Source organism: Ursus americanus, chromosome 8 (assembly GCF_024610735.1).
Source record: "Ursus americanus isolate L20-20 chromosome 8, mUrsAme1.1.p, whole genome shotgun sequence".
NCBI classification, from domain to species: Eukaryota; Metazoa; Chordata; class Mammalia; order Carnivora; family Ursidae; genus Ursus; species Ursus americanus.
Genome location: NC_142134.1, coordinates 50,431,930 through 50,456,662, shown reverse-complemented (window position 1 = coordinate 50,456,662; position 24,733 = coordinate 50,431,930). Strand labels below are relative to the sequence as shown.

General features: G+C 41.3%; 1 protein-coding gene across 25 annotated transcripts in view; it reads left to right on the top strand.

Moving 5' to 3' along the window:
• LIMCH1 (LIM and calponin homology domains 1) overlaps positions 1 to 22,113 on the top strand; it is a 320,508-nt gene extending 298,395 nt beyond the window's left edge. For 15 of the 25 annotated variants that reach the window (XM_087864173.1, XM_087864172.1, XM_045816044.2 and 12 more), the window contains 9 exons: positions 2,739 to 2,831; positions 3,913 to 4,017; positions 5,120 to 5,247; positions 7,322 to 7,443; positions 7,721 to 7,844; positions 10,269 to 10,346; positions 11,961 to 12,069; positions 14,175 to 14,277; positions 19,202 to 22,113. In XM_087864173.1, coding sequence (XP_087720299.1) covers positions 2,739 to 2,831; positions 3,913 to 4,017; positions 5,120 to 5,247; positions 7,322 to 7,443; positions 7,721 to 7,844; positions 10,269 to 10,346; positions 11,961 to 12,069; positions 14,175 to 14,277; positions 19,202 to 19,227 — 888 coding nt within the window. In that variant the 3' untranslated portion in view covers positions 19,228 to 22,113. The remainder of the gene's footprint in view (positions 1 to 2,738; positions 2,832 to 3,912; positions 4,018 to 5,119; positions 5,248 to 7,321; positions 7,444 to 7,720; positions 7,845 to 10,268; positions 10,347 to 11,960; positions 12,070 to 14,174; positions 14,278 to 19,201) is intronic. The other 10 variants (XM_045816046.2, XM_045816056.2, XM_045816052.2 and 7 more) reach the window with 2 other exon arrangements.
• The last annotated feature ends 2,620 nt before the right edge of the window (positions 22,114 to 24,733 follow it).

Below are 24,733 nucleotides of genomic sequence, written 5' to 3'. Positions count from 1 at the left end.
TAAAAAATAAATAAAATCTTTTTAAAAATCCCAAGTGTTAGGGGCCAACCTGTCCAGTGGTCGCCTCCTTAGTTGCCAATCAAATTCCAGTCCAAGTTGCAGTGGGGATGAATTATCAAAACGCGGGGGCGCCTGGGTGGCTCAGTCATTAAGCGTCTGCCTTCGGCTCAGGGCGTGATCCCGGCGTTCTGGGATCGAGCCCCACATCAGGCTCCTCCGCTCGGAGCCTGCTTCTTCCTCTCCCACTCCCCCTGCTTGTGTTCCCTCTCTCACTGGCTGTCTCTATCTCTGTCAAATAAATAAAATCTTTTTTTTAAAAAAAAAAAAAGCTATTTGATAGCATACATGTGAAATAAAATTTGGCCTGGGTCTTGTTCCTTAAGTAGAAATGTTTGCTCTGCCCTTGAGTGAAGGCTGCTAATTTTTAATTCTAGGAAAGTTCTGGGAGTAAATGTATCATGCTCCTACTTGTTTCAAGCCAGTTTTGTAGAGTGATAGGGCTTCAAAAAGTAACTTAGTAACCTTAGAAACTAACCTGAGTACTTGGGTGTGCCAAGAACTGGCATATTTGTTGGTACTTGACAGATCTCATCTCATTTAATCCTTCAAAGTATGTCTTATTAGCCCCATTTTGTAACTGAAGAAACTAAGTTTCAAAGAAGTTAACTTAATTGCTCAAGGTCACACAGCAAACAGTTGTCAAGCCTGGTTTCAAGTCCAAGTCTGTTTGACTTTAAAACTCAGGTTCTCTCCACTATATTCCCAATAGTACTGATTTTACTAAAAGATCATAAAGGGGGGGGGGGAATCTCATTAATTTTGATGACTTTACACTGCTGTATTTTACTTTTTTTTCCCCTTATCTTTTTGCTCTGAGCCTCTCGGCTGAATTCCTAGGGGCTGGGAGCAGGGGGCAGTGGAGGTAACTAATTGTCGTGTGGCTTTGGGCCTGCCAGTTAAGCTTAACACTTTTCACAATTGCACAGGGGTAGATACCAACCAGATTCAGCCAAGTCCCAGAGCTGTTGGGACTGTTGGGGCCATTGGGAGACCCCAGACCAGCGCTGGCCATCTGCTATTCCCTTGTAAACCAGATGCCTATTTCCCAGCTACATGGCCAACAGCTAGGAGTCAGAAAGTCCGTAGAGTAAGAAGACAAGCACGTGTGCTTCCCGTGGCGTTACTCTGTCAGTTACACTCTGCAAGGTGACCGCGGGTACCAATGCAGACAGATGGATCATATTTGTCCTACCAAACTGTTACCTGGTGTGGCACTGCAGGGTTGTGGGCGTTGGGGCAAGGTGTTTGTGTGAGTGTGTTGGTGTGTGCAGGTGTGTGTGTCGGGTGTGCATGTATTTATGCTGGTGTGTACACACACGTGTGTTGGTACGCACACATGTGTACTGAGGGGCGAGGGGGGTACAGACGTACAGCATCTTTCACTCCCTGCATCACCTCAATTCATCCTCCTGGGGACGGGAACATGTCGTGTGAGCTCCTACCACCAATAAACCTAAGCTTTGCTTGTTTTTCGGCTTTTAAGTTGTAGAGTCTGCTTCTTCTATTCTGAAAGGCCCCTAGAGTCCCTCTCAGAAACTTTATAAGATTGGGTTTTGATAACAAAATTTTTACCTAGAGTTAAAAGCCCGCCATGAGTGGACCAGCAATGGTTTTTCTAGAGCATTAATAAGAACATCGGGCTCCAGACAATCCCAATAAAGCCCTTTTGCACCCAAGATAATGACGTAACAGGTAATACCTGGAGGAAAGCTCAGTGCCTTCCCCAAGAGGAAAAAAGACTTGTTTTAGCCTCAGAGAGAAGATTGGCAGTAATTAGGCAAAACCATCGGACTGTGTGTGACCCACCTCAGCGATGCCTCCATCTCTGTCACGTCAGGGGCGCCATTCCCCACGCAACCAGACGTGTCAGCTCTCATTTTAAGCATGAATCTTACTCTCTGTTTATTCATTTCTTCTACTCAGCTGTGCAAGGGACTCTAGTCACGTTTTTAAAGCCATCCTTATTCAGAGTATTGTATTTTTTCCCCCGAAGTGGTGACTAGTGCTGTACCGTTTCTGAAAGTAGTGCTGGCAGTTCTGATATGGAAGCCTTCCAACGGGCCGTTGAAGAGCTACTCTTAATTCAGAAGTTACTGAAACCTAGGAAGATTCCATTTTGGTAGAATGGCTCCAAGCAAAGAGTAATCCAGCTACTCAGCTAATTATCATCTTGTCTACTCTGGAGCTTTCTGCATTGTCTGTCTTGTAAACCTACAAGGTTTTGTTTGTTTTTTGTTTTGTCTCTTACCAAAGTCTCTCAGTAGCCACATATTTTTATTAGTGAAATGCCAAACTCATCTCTGAAGGGCCCAGCAGAAATAAACCATCGGTGTAGCCTACCGTCCCAGGACAAAAGCCAAGTTAAGGAAGATCTTAGAATCTTTCCGTCTGTCTTTTCTCTTTGCATAAGCAAATGTCTACTAATCTATCTGAAGAACAGACCTGTAGCACGCCATCAGCAGAAAGAGTGTTCTCTGCTAGGGTTGTTATGTTCCCAACATGTTGGAGTGCCACAAAATACCATGCCCCCTTTGTGGCATGAATGGATTAAACTCAGAATGTTGCAACACGGAGATAGCCTTGCAATATATTGTACATGGTGGTTTGTGGGGGGGGGGGTGTCCCAGTGGCGTAGGCAGTGGTCAATTCAGGAATTATCTGTGCAAATTCTGTGACAGGAGAGATACCAGAAGGAACAGAACAAGCTGAAAGAAGAGTGGGAAAAGGCCCAGAAGGAGGTGGAAGAGGAGGAACGCAGATACTATGAGGAGGTAGGAAATTCCCAAGAAGGGATTTGACTTGTAGTTTTGATTCCTCAACGTTTATCAGCGCTTTTTTTGTCTGTGGTAGATGTGTGCACGTGGCCATGCCTCATTCTCCTTACTCACCTCAGAGCCCTGTTAACTTCTTCAAAGAGCCATATCCTGCAGGCTCTAAAAGACCACAGGTCCCCTGAATTTAGTTTGTAGTAATGGCATGTTGAGTCATGGGTCAAGGGAGACAATATAATTTTATCTGTTCTCTAGTCAGAGAGTCAGATTCTTGATTTACCTTAGATGACACAAAAGTATCTATTTATTTGTGTGTTTGCTTGAGGAAAGCATATTTGGTAGTAGTGAATTAACTTTGTGATAGTTTTGATAATGAGGCTAAGTGAATCCTTATCAACTACATTCACTATATGGTACTAAAGAGATTTGGAGGGAGGGGAATTTGGTTTTGTTTGTCTCATTTTTTTTTTATTTTTTTTTTTAAAGATTTTTTATTTATTTATTCGACAGAGACAGAGACAGCCAGCGAGAGAGGGAACACAGGCAGGGGGAGTGGGAAAGGAAGAAGCAGGCTCATAGTGGAGGAGCCTGATGTGGGGCTCGATCCCATAACGCCGGGATCACGCCCTGAGCCGAAGGCAGACGCTTAACCGCTGTGCCACCCAGGCGCCCCTCATTTTTTTTTAGATGAACAAATCAGACCACATTAGAGAATTAGAAGGGAGCTACATTTAATGTGTATTATCTGAAATGTGTTTATGATTAATTTTGTTGTGAATTTATCTTCAATAATTTTTGTGCCTCATCTGATCCTTAGAAGCATTTCTAATTAGGCTTCTTGAATCAGACTAAGTAATTCGCAAAGACTTTGTTTTTCCAAATTAAATGCTAATTTCTGAATCATTGCCCATAGAAAGTGTTATCTGATTTACATGCTTTTAGAAAATAATTTATTTGATGCCCTGCTTGTTTGCACATAATCTGATGGGGTTTTTTTAAGTTCCTTGATGAAATTTTTCTCTTGACAAATGTGATTTTATTTTCTTTTGTCCCCTTCACTAATGACTGTCCTTCCCTTTAGGAGCGCAAAATAATTGAAGACACCGTGGTTCCATTTACTCTTTCTTCAAGTTCTGCAGACCAGCTGTCTACGTCCCCCTCTGTGACTGAAAGCAGTGGGAAGGTGGTGAGACCATAGATTAAAAGCAACTTGTGAAATAAACCTAAATAGAAGTACAAAACAACAAGGCCAAGTTTTCCACCAGTTTAAATCCAGGACTATTTCCCTAAATCACGTCAGCTACCACGTGGCTATTGTACGCCATGGTGCTGTCACTGCCATGGTCAGACTCTGTCATTTCTGGGGGGGGAGGGGGGAAATGAAGTCATTTCTGGGACCAGATCTGCTCCCACAGGCTGGCAACCAAAGTCTCTCTGCACTGGCTGGAGAGATCCCGATTAGTGGTGCCATTTGCTGGAATGTTCTTCTGATTGCCCATCATTCACTCATTCAACAGACATGTATTTCTCTCCTCCACACCATATGTTCCTTTGCACTGGATGGTAGCCAGCAATATACTCCCCACCAACCTCCATGAAAGTTGCTTCTAACCCATTCTTAAAATCCCACATGAAATTTATGTGTGTCTTCAAGGGAGAGAGCACAGAAAGGGTGGTCTACCTCCATATCCCCCAAATAAGGTTGTGGAGATAGTGAACAAAAGTCATACCAAGACTTGAATAGTCTGTAATCTGCATTAAAAAAAAAAAACAAAACTGATGGGCCACGAGCGCCGTTTCTCTTAACTGACCAGTCCTATGACTTTGTTTTGCTTTGAAAAGTGGGTTTTCTGACCAATTCTGTTTCATGATAACTTTCAAGAAAGATCCAGATTACACATTTATTTCAAATCAATGGAAACCAGTTACTATTCAGTTACTTTGGACAACTGTTCTTTAAATTGTAGGCAATGTGATTTAAAAAATGTTTCAAATATCCCATGGCCAGAGATGAGTGTTGTCCAGTGTGTTTAAAAATTATTCAGGGGAGCCTAGGTGGCTTAGTCAGTTAAGCTTCCAACTCTTGGTTTCAGCTTAAGTCATGATCTCATGGGTCATGGGATCAAGCCCCAAGTTGGGCTCTGCCCTCAGCAGGGAGTCTGCTTGAGATTCTCTCTCTCCCTCTCCCTCTGCCCCACCCCCACACACACATGCGTGAACCCACATGAGGTCCCTCTCTCTCTCAATAAATAAATAATATTCAATATGATCCTTGTTTTCTCAATTAGAATAAGATGGACCTGGAAAACTGTCGAGAGGAAGAACAGGAAACAAGACAGAAGAAACCACTCCAGGGGAACAACAACGATTTAATGCTTAAGCCTAGGGAAAATCATCCGCTAGAGGAAATGGGCAGGTATGAAGTGTATCAGGCTGTCCTTCTGAACGTGCAAAGCCAGACTCTGCCTGTTCACTCCCCAGAAAGGGTACCTATTTCTAATGCAAATCATATTCAGCTTTGAAATTATCATTCCAGTAATACATTACATATTGCTTAAACACATCGTAATATCTCTGAAGTCAGTCTTTATGCTATTGAATATAAATCGCCTTATTGTTAAATAGGTGAAATCTTTTTTAAGTAAGGGGAGATAGTATAGATCATCCAAGGAGCACATTGTCACTTCAAAGCCCCAAATCTAACTATCGTTCACCTGAAGTGGTTAATGTGTCTGGAGGGATAGAGGTTGAAATCAGGTCCTGGGGTCCTCCCCACTGTGGGTGGACTATGGACCTGGACTTTACCATCAGTGTTCTCTGAGATATGAGAAGCCGCATTTATTCCGGGTGACAATATTATAAAGGATAACAACAAATTGATTGGTTGTGGATATTCACCCCACCCCGTGGGTTCCAGTATGTTCCATGGGAGATCCAAACAGGGTACCCAGGAACGCCTGGATCATTCAGAGCTAGCTCAAACTGGAGCAGAATCTGGATGTAGCTCTCGGGCGTAGTGGGTTGATTGATGCCACCCTGAGCCTAACCTAGAAGGGACCCACAGAATCCCAGGAAGCTGGCAGTACCCTGCCACCAGCAAGTTCTTTATGAGACATGTTTGCTTCTGGGGCCCTGAGATACCAGAGAGATCTTGGCAAGTGTGCAATCATGTGCACACACATGCACGTACACAAGTGTACAGAGATACACACATGTGTATACACACACTGCATCCTCAGAGAGACCCAAACACATGAAAGCTAAGTGTTATTTTCAAAAACTGTCCAATTTGAAAGTTTGGCTGGGGGGGCGCCTGGGTGGCTCAGTCGGTTAAGCATCTGCCTTCGGCTTAGGTCATGATCCCGGGGTCCTGGGATCGAGTCCCACGTTGGGCTCCCCGTTCAGCACAGAGTCTGCTTCTCCCTCGCCCTCCGCCTGCTGCTCCCCCTGCTTATGCTCTTCTCACTCTCAAATAAATGAATGGGATCTTTAAAAAAAAAAAAAAAAAAAAGACAAGAAAAAAGATAGTAAGTTTGGCTGGGAGCTGAGCCCTTCTACTGGGATCTGCTCTGAAAATTCTCCCGCATCCATCAGCTAAAGACTGGGTGAATTGTGGACATAGGAGCTTCGGGCCCGTGTCCAGAGACTGCAGAGCCTTGGGAATAGCACATCTGTTTTCAGTTAACACTGTTAAAAGGAACTTTCCAGTTTCACGAAACGAAAGCCACTAGTCAGGAATATTTGAATGATGCTGCTAAGCATATTATACATGAATTTTCGCTGCTTGTCCAGACAGTCCCTGTTATCTCCAGAAACTTTGTTTCCCCAAAAACTTTTTTAAACCTCCTCCATCTCCTTCCTTTGCACCCAGAAGCTACTGCAAGGCCGGTGAATTCACATGGGCTGCCCAAATCCTGGATGGCCCAAGTGATTTCTGCAGTAAGTCCTCTCTTGTGAAAATCTGGGAGATTCCAGTTCGCTCTGGTATCACTTGAAATTATCCGAACGAAGAGCTTTACGGACGGGGAGGTGGGGAAGATGTCAGAAGTGATGTTTTCTGGGGCGCCTGGGTGGCACAGCAGTTAAGCGTCTGCCTTCGGCTCAGGGCGTGATCCCGGCGTTATGGGATCGAGCCCCACATCAGGCTCCTCTGCTATGAGCCTGCTTCTTCCTCTCCCACTCCCCCTGCTTGTGTTCCCTCTCTCGCTGGCTGTCTCTATCTCTGTCGAATAAATAAATAAAATCTTTAAAAAAAAAAAAAAAAGAAGTGATGTTTTCTCTCAAGCTTATTAAATTGATGGATAATGAAAATGTGTAGGACTTTCCAGTACTTTGAATCTGGTTTAAAATGAAAAGAATAAATAAACATGTAGTTAGTCCCATTTTTTTCTGCATATTGTAACTGGGTATTTCCATTCGCTAAGGGATGGGATAAGTTTAGTTCAGTTGCTTTCCTCTCTGTTCTGAAATATACTTGTTTATCTCAACAGCCTAACTCAAGGGGCCTCAGCTCATTCTAAGAATCCTGTATCAAAAGGAGTCCATCAAGACCATCAGCTGGATACAGAAACTGGGGCCCCACACCGTGGGATGAACTCACAGCTAGCTCAGGGTAAGAATGGGTGTTTAAACCCAATAATTAAATTATTATAAGCCCCCCAACACACATGGTTCAGACAGTTGTGAGCTCTACTGGCTGCAAGCTTCTCTTGTAGCTTATGCTGAACAGCACAGTGAATAGACTCCCACCACTGTGGGCCCACAGTCTATATGAACTCACGGTGAGACCGCAGCGGGCATTAGCGCTTTCAAGAAAGATGACATACAAAGCACTAGGGTGATGTTACTGCACACTGAATTTATGTTCTTTATTCTTTCCTTGGCCTCAGATCCATCCCAGAATCAGCAGGTATCAAACCCATCAATGCACATTTTAGAAGATGTGAAGCCAAAAACCCTCCCTTTGGATAAAAACATTAACCATCAGATCGAGTCTCCGAGTGAAAGACGGAAGTGAGTAGCCAAATAAGTTGCATGTGGAATTCTTTTGGTTTTTTTTTTTTAATTTGTTGACTAAGAATGGGAAGAAAGAGTGTGAGATGGCAAGATGTTAGCAGTCTTTTGTGCTTCTCTCCATTGACTCTGAGTGATCAGATAATAAGTATTTATGGATGTTTGAGACAGTCTTCCTGGCAAGTAAGGAAGCTCTCTGATTTTTATCAATTTGTAAGAGCAAAGTAATGTTTTTAACCTACAAATCTAAACATTTGGGAAGAATTTGCAGGCGTGTTGTATAAGTGATTTATTTAAGTAAGTTAAATTGTCTCAGAGTCTGTTGACAAATGTTCTTTCAAGGAAAAAAAAATGTTTTTCTCTTATTTACATGTTCTCCCATTAAATAACTACCCCAGGCTGTATTCTCATTTTGTAAAAACCGTATAATTTTACAAGAAGAATGGTTCCTATCATTTTTGAAGCATTTCAATATATAATAGGCACTGTGTTGAAAGGTTTATATATCTCTCCCCTTTTTTATATACATTAATTTACTGAACTCTTCCAGTAACTTTACTGGGTTACTGTTTCCGTTTTAAGGATGAGGACATTGAGGCTCAGGGAAATTAAATAACTTATCCAAAGTACTTGACTGGTTAAGTGGTGGAGGAAGTCCAAATGAACCAATAGTTCCATGATAAGATCATATTTGGGCCAGAGATTCCTGTAATCAGTTTTTAAAATATATAACATTCATGATGCATTAACCAATCATTCTACCTAGAGCCAGATGACCTGGATTTAAACTTTGACTCTGCCACTTGCCCACATAGGACTTTGAGCAAGTTACTGAATCTTTCTCTTCCTGAGTTTCCTCATGTGTAAAATGGGAAAAATATTAGTACGTACCTCATAGGGTTTTGTGCCTGGCAAATGATAGATGCCATAAATGTCAGTGGTGGTGCTGATAATGCCAAATGATGGTGATGATGATGGTGGTGGTGATGGTGATGATGGTGGTGATGGTGGTGTTGATAGTGATGGTGGTGTTGGTGGCAGTGGTGTTGATGGTGGTGATGATGGCTGTGGTGGTGATGGTGGTGGTGGTGTTGATGGTGTTGATGGTGTTGATGATGGTGACGATGGTGATGATGGTGACGATGGTGGTGATGATGGTTATGATGATGGTGCTGATGATGGTGATGATGGTGATGGTGGCAATGATGGTGACAATGATGGTGATGGTGACGATGGTGATGGTGACGATGGTGATGATGGTGACAATGGTGGTGACGATGGTGGTGATGATGGTGATGTTGATGGTGATGGTGATGATGACTTGTTTTATAAGTTCATCTTTTTACCTTGTTTATCATGTTACACTTTTTTTCTCAATATAGTGTTTGAACCATTTCCCCTTTTCTCTTACATGTATCCTATTTTATTACTATCTGTCCTGATGACACTCAAAATCAATAGAAGGTAAAGTCACATAGAAGTAATCATTATTGTTCTTGATTACTGCTCAGGTTTTCAACCTTTTTTAAGGCAATGTAATTATACTTTAGGGTATTACATGAAAATATGATACTCCAGAGGAGACAAGCTCTGCCTGAGGAGGGAGGTTTGAGTGGGCAGGGGCTCAGGGAGTTTGTCTGAAAGCAGTTCAAAGACAGATGGACTGATGCTCTGTTCACTTCTGTGTTGGCATTTCTCTTTTCCTCCTTCTTTCCTGTGTTCTGTCCCTTTCTTCACAAATGAAATGAACTCTTAAAAGCAAGAGCCCAGAGAAGGCTCATGTGCCACCACAGAGCAGGGCTTAATCGCAGGCAAAGCTCATGTGACACCAAGAGCACCTGTCAAACCATCGTGGTAGCTTCTGGCTGGGGACCATTCTGCTATGTGGATGTCATGACCTATGTCATGACCTAGCAGTTATTAAATGTTTTGAACATCACCCCTAATCACATATACCCATGATGAACTTATTGGTAGGGGTAGAAGCCACCTCACTGAAAAAATACCTCCATTAAGCTCTGCCCTTTAGCTCTGGGCTCCTTTAAGAGCTTTTCTATATCCCTACTCTTCTCTCCCCTCCCACCCAGTTCATGATTTTTATATCTTACCCAGCATGCAATGTTAACTAGCAAAGTACCTGGCAAAAAAATAAAGATTAGAAAGATATTTTGTCTTTCCTGTCCAACCATGCCAGCCTGGTTTTGATATTATGCAGATAATGCATGTACAGTCTTTGCTAGATGCAATGACTATTTTTTTTGTCCTTCATAAAAAATTACCACTAGGACATTCTGTTGTTTTTTATTTGGTTGTCAAGGGAGTGTTTTTGTTTTGTTTTGTTTTGTTTTAATCCAAAATGTCTCTTCTTGTGGGATGGGCTTCTCTTTACTTCTCTTAATCTTTGGCTCCTTTACCATGTTACAGGAAAAGCCCTCGAGAGAATTTCCAGGCTGGGCACTTGTCCCCCTGTTCTCCCACCCCTCCCGGCCAATCACCAAACAGGTACAAGACGCTAGAAAGCCTTTCTGCAGCTGCTTGGCTTCACCTAGCACCTGCTGAGCATGATTTCAACCAAAGTAGTGCCTGCCAGCTGATTTGGAGAGTTTTGTTCATCTACCTCTCTTCCTACACACACACACACACACACACACACACACACACACACACAGGCAGGAGGAAAGAACACATCCCCCATCCGCCTGCAGATTTTCTTAGCCCGTGATAGAAAAAGCCAAGTGTATGATGTTGGCACGGCTGTGGCCATGGGGCTTTAATTACATTGTGCAGAACCCAGAATCTAATAATAAAATCCACCAGACAATTGCTGGGCTCCTTAGCCGGCGTCTTTCCCTCCAAGTTCGCCTGGGCCTTCTGGCCAGGGTCTGCTGATGGCTCCTACAGGGAACCAGGCGGGGGCTAGCAAGGAAACTTCATCCTCCCCTTTTACCCACTCAAGCTCTGTCATGATTGCTTCTGGACCTTAATTGGGCCCCATGATATTCTTAAAAGCTGCCTGAGTTCCCATTCACTGGAGGGGCAAAAGGAGTGAGAACTCAGAGGTTTTCTTTGATTTAGAAATTTCATTTTACTACCAGATAAGAGGGAAATCCTAATAAATAGAGTTTGCTTGGAGCAACTCTTCCTCTTTTCTCTTGTCTTCCTTTCTGTTTCTTCAGTTCCTCTTACTCTGTTGGCTTTTGAATGAAATTGCATATTTTAAAACTCGTTGCGTATTTCCAAGAGCTTTCCAGACAGTAGGCGTCATTGTGATCTGATCTCAGTTGTGGGAAAGCTGCCTTAGAGGAGACCATCTAGTGTTCTCACCCAGTGTCCGTCTTCGGGCTCCGGTTCTATTCTGGTCGTGGGCCCTGTGGTAGGGCCTGCAGGGGTACGGAGATGGGGGAGACGCAGCCCATGCCCTCCAGGCGCTTACAACTCAGGGAGATGGCAAGATTATGGAGCTCCGGAGTGTTTACCCTGGAAGAGGTGGTAGGTAGAGACCAGCTAATCCAGTCCTCTCATTTTAAAAGTGAAAGGAAAACACAAAGCACATTCCTTACAGCCAGTCATAGAACTTGGTGACAGAGCAGGGAGTGGGTCCCATGTCTGCCTGGGTTGTATCACAGTTGCCTCTATTTTTAAACAACAACAATTTTTTCTTAATAAGTAAAAAGAAATGCCCTAGTGGACCAATGAACCAGTCATAGAAAATCTTAAAGCAAAAAACTGAAACCTTAGTAAAGCTGAATTAGATTATCTTTTAGGACTTAAGAAAACATATGATAAGTATACTGAATTATTTCACGGTATTTAATCACTGTGGTTGAATAGAATAACAGATAACTGAAACACATACACACACCCCAAATTTCATGCCACAGTGGAGGCCTATCATATTTAGTCTAGGGGTTTGCTTGCAACTTGTATCTGATGCTTAATTCCCACCATTATCAGTTCGATAATTGCCATTGTGTTCATGATATAAACACTTTTAAAATCCATGGTTGGTTTTTTTGGTTTTTTTTTTTTTTTTTTTTTTGCATGAGGCTACATGTTAGTGCATATGACCAATATTCTAAATGAACGTGTTATTACCACGTATATTTTGAAACCTAGGTCTATCAGTGGGAAGAAGCTATGCTCGTCCTGTGGGCTCCCTCTGGGCAAAGGAGCTGCCATGATCATCGAGACCCTCCATCTCTACTTCCACATCCAGTGCTTTAGGGTACGTACCCGCCGCTCTCCTGAGTGATGTCTTCTAGCATCTTCTAGCAATGGTCTGTGCTGAGAAATTCCCTCCTGAAAATCCTGATGGCCTTGCTCGTGAGGCCAGCCCCTCTAGGTTGTACAGAAATGTTCACAGAGCCCGTCCTTCAGGATGAAACTCTCCTCTCACGCGTCCATCTGGGATTTGTGCAGCGTGTCTGGAATGCAGCGTCTTTGCTGCTCCTGACACTCTTGTGACTTCACGTCAAAGGTTTTTGTCTTTGACTGAATGGGAGATTTTCTGTCAATTAAGTGGTTAGTAGCTAGTTGCAAAATTGTGGGTCTCTGAATGAATATGTGCGTAATCACGGATTGAGTATCGCTCCCTCTGAGAAGCTGCCCTGCCCCCCAGACTAAGTCGGTTGCCTGTGTTACAGTCCTTAGAGAGCCTTGCGTGGTCCTTATCGCTCGCTTGTTTCATTGTTTAATTATCATCTTCTCGAATAGTCTGTCGCCTCCATAATGGCGGTAGCCAGATCTGTCCAGCTCATCGGGGTTTCCTCTGAACCTAGCACAGATGGTGTCAGTAGTTTTCGATGAATGAATTGACCAATAAACTGGAAATGAGGAGGCCTAGGTCCTAGTCCCACATCTCCTGCTAATAAGGAGGGGAGCTAACCACTTCTAGCTCACTTACGATAAAATTTATAAGTTGGACTATATCGGCATTTCTTTTTTTTTTTTTTTTTACTCATGGACATAATTCAAGTTAATATCTAATGTTGAAGCTAAACCCTCAAACTCTGAATCAGAGTCATTTCTTTCTCTTCATTAAGCTAACGTGCTTTCTTTTCTGCTCTCGAATTTTGTTCTGTTTCTTGGTCAGTAGCTTCTTCAGCTATCAAGTAAACTTACGTGGGTTTAAAATAACTCCCACTTTACGTATAAGCTACGAGAAAGTACGTGAAGTTCCAAATTATTAATTTAATAATATCAGTAGTTACTGGAAAGCAAAGCTTATGGGCAAAACACAATATGGGAACTTAATTAGATTCAGTTTATCAATATCCTCATTGTAGAATGAAGCTAGACAATGCATAGCCTAAATTGTCTAAGAGTGTTTTGAGGCTCAAAGAATATACTTTTTAAAATCTCCTGGCAATGCCAAGATAACGTGTTCCAACACCATAGTTTGTTCTCAGAGACTTGCCCTGGACTTGAAATAATCCAGATGGCAAAGAGTCTTTGCAGTTTCTCAAGAGAGAGGAGACTTACGTTCTTAGCTGTCAGGGCCTTTATTCTCTCTAGTGATTCGCTTCCTAGAGCTGATCCGACACTTTAAGGCACATCGCCTCTTAGATTCATGCCCTAGCCTGGAGATCAATGGAGCTTATAACACAATTTGGATAAAGCCTTCCTCTACCCCCTGGTGACCCCAGAGCATGAATCTGGGGCTGGCCCTCTTCTCCTGAGCTGGGTCCTAACCCCCACCCCCAAAAGGCTGGCCTCCCAACCAACCCCCGTGGCCACCTTCTCTGCTACAGCCAGTGCGGGGAATCGCACCGCCTCCTCCTGCACTCAGGCTGACTTTGCTGAGACGTGTTCTGTTCCCGGTGGATTTGTTACTCTGGGTGTCAGTGGTTTCAGTGTGGAAATGTAGGGTAGAAGAGCTATTGCCTAGTAATTCTGATCTGGTCGAACTCGCCAACAATTCTGGAACGCATTTAAAGATTATTCACGTGCAAGTTTCAAATGAGAATCCATTGGCCATGTGTTTATTTAAAACCACGAGGATGTCATCTGTTCGAAATGGTAGTTCTATCTTGATTGAGATGTTCCATCTTGATTTGGGATCAACCCGACACCACCTACTAGCTTTACAACCCTGGACAAGTCAGTGAGCCTCTGAACCAGTGTCCTTCTCTGTAAAATGCAAGGCATGGGGATAAAGAGCTAAAAGTTGCTGTGAGTCCACTCTTGGTACAACATCTAACACATAGTAGATGCTCAGCAAATGTGGAGGTTGTAGAAGTGATCTTTGTGTATTTGTGTGAACCGTAACTAAGCATTACGAAGAAGTGATTCCTTGTGCCCCTTATAACTTCTGTTCTTTCTGCCCTACAGTGTGGAATTTGTAAAGGACAGCTTGGAGATGCAGTGAGTGGGACGGATGTTAGGATTCGAAATGGTCTTCTAAACTGTAATGATTGCTACATGCGATCCAGAAGTAAGTACCGGGGGGCAGGGACAAGATATCCTGAGATGAGTGAGTGTGATCACATGCCTTTTCCAGGACCCAATTTAGAAATTCAACTATTCCTCCTCAATGACTGACACGCCTACTCTGAGGGTAAGATTTATTAGCATTTAGGTAAAAGAAACGATAATGAAATAACCCCTATTTACCACTTGTTTCTTACTCGAAGTTACTGTTGCTGTGTGGCGAAATGCTTTTTATTCAGAAAAATTCTTTTTATCCATTAATACACCAGGGATGTAAAAACTGTAGACCAGGTTTGAGACATTGCTTGAGCTCACCATAGAGATTTGGTGAGAGGGAAGGAGGATAGAAGGTCTGTGAAACACTGTCCGTTTGTGGAGGCATTTCTTTAGAAGACCAGCGCCCCCTGGATGGTCTCAGTGTGAAGAATGGCTCTCCAGTGTTCATCAGAGCAAGCACCATCTCCTCAATGTCCACGTGCCCTACAGTCAGGAGTTCAGTGACATGGTCTGCTTTTGTTCCCAACTAACCTGAAAGCTCCTCCAGAGCCAAGATGAGGGGTTCTACTTCTCTGGGAATCCCTGCCCCACACTCCTCCAAAAGTACAGAAACAAAACTTAATGTGCTGCCCTGAAGCCCTCTGATCTTCGGCTGGGTCTCCTACCATTGAAGGTTCGTGTTGATTTTGAGGGCACCAGGGGGCGCTGTTGCCCAGCTGCTGTTTGAAAGATCTGCAAATAGCCAGTGGCTCACCTCTGAATCCTCCCTACCTCCTAAGTACAGTCTTTCTGGTGGGCAGCCTAGACAGGAGACTTATAGCAAATTCATCAGTCAGAAATTCTTCCTTTAAAAACAATGGAAGTGAAGAAATGGGGTTTGAAATTCAGGAATTTTTTATTTCTCAAAGTAAGTGGAGTAATTGAAATTAAGTTGTTTTATTGCTATAGGTTTAGTCAATTCAGAGAAGTATATGCCTCTTTTAATAAAATAATGGGAAATAAGAATTAGATCAAACCCAGGAGGTTTTGATCTACGACAGACATTTGACTTAAAGTCAAAACAGTTCCAACTTTGAGCTGCTGCCCTCAAAACTGAACTATTTATACTTCATATTATTATATATTATATTGATATTAATTTTATATAATATTTTTACAACATATTTATATAGCATAAAATACTGATATCAATTTTATACTATGTATTATACATATAAAATATGGTATAAATAGTTTAAAAAAGCTAAAATGAGCAACAAAAAGTAGTATACCATATATACTCTGTAAGTATATATACATCTATAATATATAGTAATTAAATATATTTATTTAAACTGGATTTCCATTTGTTTATTTTTATGCATTACAATGGAAAACTAAGCCCTTTTCTCACAGATTCCAAAGTGATTTTAACTATCATTTTGTACAAATTACACTTTTTCTCAACCTCAGTGAAACCACATGAATGTAAATCATGGAACCAGAAGAGGGCGCTGTTAGGTTGAAGGACTGTTGAGCCAGATTTGAAAAGTACTGGAAATCTGAATTTCTTTCATAATTTAAAGTGCTTGAAGGATATAAGCAGAGAACAAACGTGAACCCACCTCTGGGTGACAGTGACCTGTTTTCATCCAGATTTTTATTTTAATTGAGAGAGTGGGTGATTCATTGTCATTTCTTTTGGAAACTAGCTTTTTGGATCTAGGCCAGCAGTTTTTCTCTTGTGTATACAAATAAAAAGGGCTTTAACTGCTTTTAATTCCAAATCTAAAGACAAGAACCATGGAGTTATAATCATCTATAAGAGGTTATAAATTTTAATAGTCTCATAAGATAAAAAATAAAAAAGTGATTTAGAGATAGACTAAAATGATTTTTTGTTTATTTTTATTTTATATAAAATATTTTACTAGGATTTTTTTTTTGATACTTAGAAGAAAGCAAGAAGGCTTATCACTTCTCTGCCTAGACGACTTCTGTAGACATTCAAAGGAATAAGTAAAAAACATTATAAATTGTGTAAGGTTAGAAAATTGGGTTGTTTAGAAAGATACCAAATTAAAAGTGAAAGTCTCCAAAATTAACCACTGTAATCACTTTCTAATTATTTCTTAGAAGGGCAGAATGTACGTTCGTATCTGTACACACACACACACACACACACACACACACGTGTGTGTGTGATGCATCTACCTACCTATTTGCTGTTTTTTATTTCACGAAGGTAATCACATAGTCAGTGTTCTGTACTTTTTGTTGCTCTTGTGTTTAACTTAATGGTATATTATGGCAATTTTTTCTTTTTTTTTGGCAATTTTCTCATATAACATAGTCTTTCTCCTCATTCTTTTGAATGCCTTTTTAATACCTGAATACAATCCCATTGTGTGGACTTACCATAATTTCAAACTAATTCTCTGTGCATGGGCACTTTGGTTGTTCCCAGTGTTTTAATATGTTTTTGTAAAGGCCCCAGTGAACATCCACGTACTGGTGTCTTCGTGAACAGTTGAAAGCATCTCTGTGGGGCAGATTCTGAGCAGTGGGACTGCTGAGTTAACAGTCATGTGCTTTTAAAATTTTCAGACAACTTGTCTAATTATCTTCTAGAAAAGTGCACTCTCCCTGCAAAGTGCATAAGAGAGCCTCTTTCTCTCTCCATGCCTGTGTCAGTTCTGGATAGCATCAGACTTTCTAAATTTCCACTGTGTTGCATGGGGAAGGGAAAATCTCATTGCTTTGATCTGTATGTCTTTAAGTGAGTTTGGACATCTTTTCATGTGTCTAATGAACATTTCTATTTCTTTTTTGCTATAAAAAATTTATCTTCTCTATCCTTTACCCATGGTTCTATCAATACTTAATTTTAGGAGTTCTTTGTAAATTAAAGACATTTTCCCTTTATTTTCTATTTGCTGCTTTATTGCAATTGTCCTTGGTCTTTCTACTTTGTGAACTTTTTTTCACAGAAAAGATTTTCATGTAAGGTAATTAAACATACCTTTTTTTTTTTCCTTTTTGGATTCTGGGTTTTGTGTCCTGCTTAGAAAAACTTCACTACTCCAAGGATTTAGCTGAGATTTCTCCTACAATTACTCTTTAGTTTCTTTTTCACATGTAACTATGTGATCATCAGAAATATATTTTGGGATAAGAAATGAGATAGATGTCCAGCCTTTTTTTTTTTTTTTTTTTTGGCCAATTAGCAATTGTGCAAATATAACTTAAGAATCCCTTTTTTTCTCATTAATTTGAAATGCCAGCTTTCTCATAAACTAAGTTCCCGTATTTGAATCTATTTCTGGATGTTTTGTTATGTCTTGGTAACCTATTTATTCTCTAGTATTGAATAGTTTTTATCATTATAGCTTCTTAATAAGTTTTAATATTGAGTAATAATAACCACTTTCTTTCCAATTGTTTTTTCCGATTTTTCCTAATTCTTCTTTCATGTTTATTTTTCCAGATAAATGTTAACATTATGTTGGGCTAAACTTTACTTAACACATGACAGGGACAATGACCAGTATTTCTGAGAATAGTGCTTATTTCTTTCTTGGTGTCAGAAGAAAAAAATATATAGCTTAAGAGTGAATCAGTGGAGGGGATAACAGTTGGCTCGAGAAGTACAAATACACTTGAATTGGTTGAGTATATCCCACATGCAATTTTTTAGAAAGTCAGAATGGAAAAAAATGGCTAAAAAATCATTTTTCTCTTTTTATTTGATTTTGATCTGAATTGAGAAGAGGGGGGATGGGTAGATGGGAGGGATGGTTTACATCATAGGCATTCTAAGTGAAACAAAATAATTTCATTGTGTGGAATAATAAAGCCTGAATATGTAATCCTATTTTCTTCAAGTAACTAGTCACATTTAAATGAAATTTTTCTCTTGGAGGGGAGACATAGCATAACAGCATATTAAAATGTAATTCCTAAAAGCAACGTAAACAGTTTTTAAGTTCATATGTAAATGGGAATGGAAGTACAAAGCAAATCACCTGCCACAAACTGGAGCCGTCACGTGGCCAACTCGTGCCATTTGTGCTTGGTTGGGTGTTGGGTGACTGGGTCTCTGTGTCTGTTCCATCATCCATTCTGGGGAAGTGCATTTAACGCAAAATCCCCAGGGTCTTTTCCAGCGTTGTGATTGCCTCATTACAACACTAGTGCCTCCAGTGAAGGAGAAACTTTGTGAAGGTTTCAGCAGGAAATATGGAACCAAAACCATCCTTCTAGATGGAGTTGCCAGATAAAATACAAGATGCCCCATTAAAATGTTTCTGCCCTATTAAATTTGAATTTCAGATAAGCAATGATCTTTTTTTTAATATGTGTATACCCCAAATATTGCATGGTCAGGATTTAGCACAAGTATATCTCAAATATCCCATGGGATATACTTATACTAAAAAAAAAAATTGTTGTTGTTTACCTGAAACTCAGATTTTATTGGGTGTTCTGTATTTTTATTTACTAAATCTAGCATCCTATTAGTATGAGTTCATATGTAAATCATATGTCACATTCCTCCTATTGCAATGTATTTATTCTTAGAGAGACCAAAACCAGAGAAGACAGATTATTTTCTTGCTTATTTGCCCCCAGAAGAGAAGGTAGAAAATTCAACGAAGATCATTTGGTTTAAGGGTAAAATCCAGAGGATTTCAACCAAACTTGACGGGGCAGATGGATCCCCAGGGCTCCTTGTTACGTTCTGGGATGGGACTCAGGGGTGCACTTATAACAAGCTCCAGGTGATGCCAATACTGCTGTTCCCTGGGCAACACTTTGAGCAGCAGAGGGGGACAAATTCCCCCTCTAAGAGAGAAGAGATTTGGGCAGAGGTCATTACCGATGTGTAAATGCTCTGAGGCAAGAGGTGTCGAGTCCTTTAACCAAATGTTACCCCCTGTTCTTTGTCACAGGTGCTGGCCAGCCCACAACATTGTGACGTGGTTGTCAAGCTTCCAGATCACTCACCATTTCTTTCTTGAGGGTGTCCCCTGGCGACCGTTTAACCAAATCCCAAGTGCAGGGGCTTCTTGGCATTTATCTAATTTCAGAAAGGCTGTTCTAAGAGATGCTCTCTGTTCTCCTGTAGCATAGCATTGGAGTTCTTCCCGGTTTTTGTTTCGGTTTTGATTTTTGTTTGGTTTGGTTTTGCATTTGCACAGTACATACAAAAGAATACGGAAGTGTCGTGATCCTGTAGTTCACAAAAAGGTCTCAGCGGGGCCAACAGGCTTATGGTTCCAAATGTGTTATTCCCTTCTCTGCGAGTCCATGAGATGAATGATGCAATAAACCTGTTTTGTTTTAGTATTTCTAGGAATTAAACACTTCATGTTTACAGAATTGAGCTGCAGATAGTGCAAGACATGCCAATTTGAGATATATGGTCTTCTAAGACAGAAGCCTACAATTCCTGCATTTCAGAAACAAAATCACATCATCAAGCTCTGAGCTATGACTTGTTTTTAACGCAAAGACGCTAGTCTGATAATATATACTGTAATCCCGAGACATTTGTTACTTACCGTTGGAGGTAGAAGTCATACCAATAAATTATTACACCGTTAGGATTAGATTTTGTGTGCTTTGGAAGTTCTGTCATTCATAGAGGCTGGCCCATCAAATAAAGCGAAGCCTTGCAGTATCAGCTAGACTTACACTGGGGGACGTTGCCCAAGGGTAGGAAGAAACTGTAGGGAAATATTTCAGTCATCGTCTCCAAAGTTATTACCAAAATCTAGGAGGAAGTTTAATCTCCAGAGGAGCAGTGGGTCAGTGATAGCCGTGAGGGCTTTGTGGCTTGCTTCTCGTCAGGCTGTAGATTGAATAAGAGACTCTGTACGAGGCCTATGGAAGCTTTCATCAAGATCAGTCCATCATGAGGTGTGACCAGGGCTCACCCTCGCCTGCCAGTTCTCCTTGAGGGCCCGAAGCACAGGTGCCTAAAGCAAAGCATTAAGACCCTCCTCCTAGAATCCAATGACATAGGTCGTGATGAGCCACTGATGTGCGATCAGCAAGAACCTCCAGCTCACATGCGCCCGGCCCACTGCAGTGGACACCTGCTGTCTCCCATTCTCCTGTGTCACCTACTCTCTGCACGGTCGGCACTTCCGGACCTTGCTCATGGAGAAGTTGAGAGAGGAGCTCTTGTGGAGAGCTGGTTGACTGTCTGCCCTGTGTGATGAGTTTCCACTGGCCAAGAAAGGACTCAAGTTACTAAAAAAGTATCACGTTTTAGATCTCCAGGCTGTTTTCTTGAAGACTGGGGAAAGGGGAACTATTTATTCTGCCTTAAAATGATGGCAAATAAGTGAAGATGACATTTCATGAATGTAGACTATGGATATACTCCTAATAGGTTAATGTAGTCATAAAAGGAGATCAAGTAGATGTTTTCTGTTTATGTAAGCAATAATTTTTTCCGTGTCTTACTGAGTATGGCTAGCAATTATTTATTTACATGCTAGACTGTTCTCTGCATGCGGGTTCCATGTAAGTGCAGAAATTTCCTCAGCCGCTGGAGGTGTTTTGACCATTTTGTCATTTGGATGAGCTGTTGTTAGATTGAAATTTACACATCATTTCATTAAAAAATTGTGCCTTAGAAAATGCGAAGCTGTTGCACATAGTCAGTGATGAATTATGGATGCAGTACATTGAAGAGAGATGAAGTCACTTCCAAGTCACCAAGACTTCTCATGGAGGTGTTTGCTGTTTTACAGGAAAAAAAAGAAAAAAGAAAAAAAAAAGAAAAATAGAAAAAAAATTAAAAAAGTAAAAAGTTTTGAAAATGTACAGATTAAGTTCAATATTTTGATTAACCACCTGCATGTTTTATTAAATATTTTGATAATGTGGATGTTTACACTTTGCATGATATTAGCAGAGTACTTTCCCACAAATAATGCACAAAACATGTACAATATGATGATTCATAACCGATTTTTCTAGAATACTTTTTACGTGTGGAACTCCATCTGTTATGGAAGGATTATATGAATATTGCACATTCTCTTCTGGTTTCACAAACCCATTTATACATATTTCTTAGTGAGACTCATTGTACATGTATTGAAGCCTGAATCGAGTCAAGAAAAATAAAGCCCCATTCTCCAACTGCGAAATGTGCTTTCCCATAATGAACAATAGTCACCAGCACAGAATAATCTCCAACATTTTCTAAATTCTAATTGCCAACTGTTTCTATTTATATTTGATTTATATTTCATTTGGAGTCTGTTACATGGCAGCTCGGGCCGCCTAGATCTTGTTTTTTCCAAGGCAGCATAATGAGTATGATCTATTTCTTTTCAAATAATCTTTGAGATCCCAGGGAAAAAAAATGCCCTGCTCTGTGGAGCTACGATGGAAATGCGTTTGTTTAAAAAACAGATGAGGCAAGTGAGTGATTTATTTTTCCTGAGGAAATATACCTGATTTTTCCCCCTAATACTCCAAAAGCTAGTCCTTTCTCTTTCTTAAGAAAAAATGGGTAACTCTTTGTTTTTCACTAGCAAACTTTCATGCCATTTCCTCATTCTTTCCATGTAGTGTTATTAATGCAAAATACATATTATAGTTATCTATACCCAGCGTAAGACTTAACAAACTGAAATGATCCACCTCATACGTGAGTCCGTCCAAAAGATGTTACTGTTCTGGGTGGGCCAATGTTCTATATCAGTTATACTAACCTTCATTTAAAATATTTATTCTAAAATGCCTCTGAGAAATAGTAAAAAAAAAAAAAAATTAAAAGTTGGTCTAAAATGCAACAGCTTTTATAGTAAATGTACATTTATAAATAAAATACTCAAATCAACTTTGTATTCCATTAATTGGGGGGGCAGGGTGGAGGGGTCAGCTTGCTTACTTGGGGAGGAGAGAATCAAGCTCTCTCTTGTAGCTTTCGGGGTTATGTAATCAGATGATGGCAATGAAGCGTATTTGCATATGCATCTTGATGCAGTTTTGAGGTCAACTGTTTAAGGCCAATCAAACTTAGCAGCTGGTTGTAGGAGTCACTGAGGAATTGCCTTCCACTGAAGGATTCAGACTCCTTGAAATGAGATACACGATCACCAGGAGGGACCCTGCAAATGCCAATGGAAATTGTCTGAAACACCCAAATGCTGGTGCATTTCTAGCACTGCCCAGAGAGAACCAAGCCAAGCCCTTGAAGTCACTAGATTCTGCCACTGTCCTTAGTGCTTCTCCAATGTTCCCTCTCACTGTATATGTATAGTCATTTCACTGAGGGCTTTTTTCCCCATTGTTGAACCAGGAAATGTGCTACAAAACAGAGGCTTCCTGCTGATGCTGTGAACTTTCCAAAATACACATATTCCTTGCCTGGCCCTTTGTCCCAGATTTGTAAGCGGTGGTGGTAATAGCAGGCAAATTCTGTGAAAGCTCCCATCGCTCTAAGATGTGGTGTTCTAATTGCCACCACAATTTGTATTCTGATTCTTTTTTCTATATGTAAGATTTTATTTATTTATTTGACAGAGAGAGCACAAGCAGGGAGAGCAGCAGAGGCAGAGGGAGAGGGAGATGCAGACTCTCCACTGAACAGGGAGCCCGATGTGGGGCTCGATCCCAGCACCCTGGGATCATGACTTGAGCTGAAGGCAGACGCTCAACCAACTGAGCCACCCAGGCGCCCACTGATTCTTTTTGCCAAGTGTGGTAGGCAGCTGGTAGTTGCTATGGTTTCCATAGATAAGTGACTTCTTTCCCTTGCCTAAGAGAGTTTGAGTAGCTCTCAGAGGGGTGGCATATATCCATCGTTACTTATGAGAGTCCGTTCAACTACAGTGCATTTCAGAACAAAGAGAAGATTGTAAGCACAGCATGTGCTCTCTAGAGAATGTCTTTACCAAAAGAGTAACATTCGACCTCAGATACGCTGAACTAGCTTGCTTTCCACCGACTTTCTTCAAGACCTAAGGACGTCTTCTTAAGGGTCCTAATTTAGATCACAAAGGATCCCTCCCCAATCTTTGGCCTTATCTAAGTCAGGGATTACAAACTCCAGTGACTGGAGGGACCAGTTAAGCACTGTAAGTAGGAACCAAAAGTGGGTAATAGAGTGGTGTAGACTATAGCAAAACGACAGATGAACACTTCTGTCTAAAGAGAGAAGCGGCTACCTGACTCCAAGCAATTGTTTTCATATGAAATCCCCAGCCTCTTAAATGTTGACAATTCAAAACATTTCCCGACATGTGCCAACCCAACTTGTGAGGCTCCACAAAACACATGGGCAAGTCCAAGTTTGTTCTCAGGCCACCTGTTTGTAACCTACAGTTAAATCTCTCGGCTTTTCTATCAGCTGCTGCTCACGATCTCCCCTAAGCAGCATTTCCTTTGACAAACATATCGAGCAATGGCTAAGGAAAATACTTACTTTTGGAGTGTCTTGGGTCATCCTGAGAAAGAAGCTCCAAGAGCCACCAATCAGCGAGTTGTATTGCTACGATTCATAACACTTTCGGGCAACATTATCTGTGTATCGTCACCAAAGATTGCTATTTTAGAAGCACCCGTGTTCAGTGTTTTGCCAAACCATGCCCTTCCCCTTAATAGTTTCCTCTTTTCTTCTGAGCGACTCAAAAGGACAGGAAAATGTGCACACGTAACAAAGTAGAACTTTTCCTAACCCTTTTGAGCATCGTTTCATCAGACGTAGTTGTGCCACATTGTTTCATTTATCAAAAAGCATTTTGGGGGACGCCTGGGTGGCTCGATCAGCTAAGCATCTGCCTTTGGCTCAGGTCATGATCCCAGGGTTCTGGGATCGAGTCCTGCATCAGGCTCCCTGCTCAGCGGGGAGTCTGCTTCTCCCTCTGCCCACTGCACCCCGTGCTTGTATTCTCTCAAGCTCTCTCTCTGACAAAATCTTTTTTAAAAAAAGCATTTGGGGCATGTATATATACACCTCCCTATTCTATAGATGAGAAATGGAGGTATAAGACGGATAAGTGACTTACTCTGAAGGAGTTTAAGATTTTACATAATTGTGTATTTCACCAACCGTCTCCAATCAGGGGTGACTAGGTTAACCTCCTGTTCAATTGCGCCTGGCTCTTGTGTCTGGGACCTCACATGAGACCAACTAGGAGGACTCTCTGAGCACAGCTGGAATTTGGCAGAATTTAATCTACACTCAAAGGGAGAGCAGAACATTCTTTTTATAGTAAATGTATGCTTGTAAAATTCTCAAATGGACTTAGAATTCCATTTTTGCCCCCTTGGGTTTGATTTCTTTCTCTGAGTAGAGAGAAGAGAGCTGGCCTTTGTGATGTGACTTTGGGCATCTTCACGTTTGCTGGAATGGATGCTAGAATCTCACCAGCCAACCACACTCCTGGCCAGAGCCCCAGTGACCCTGGCCCTGACACACGACACTCCAAAGCCTCTCTACCCTCCCCAGATCTGGT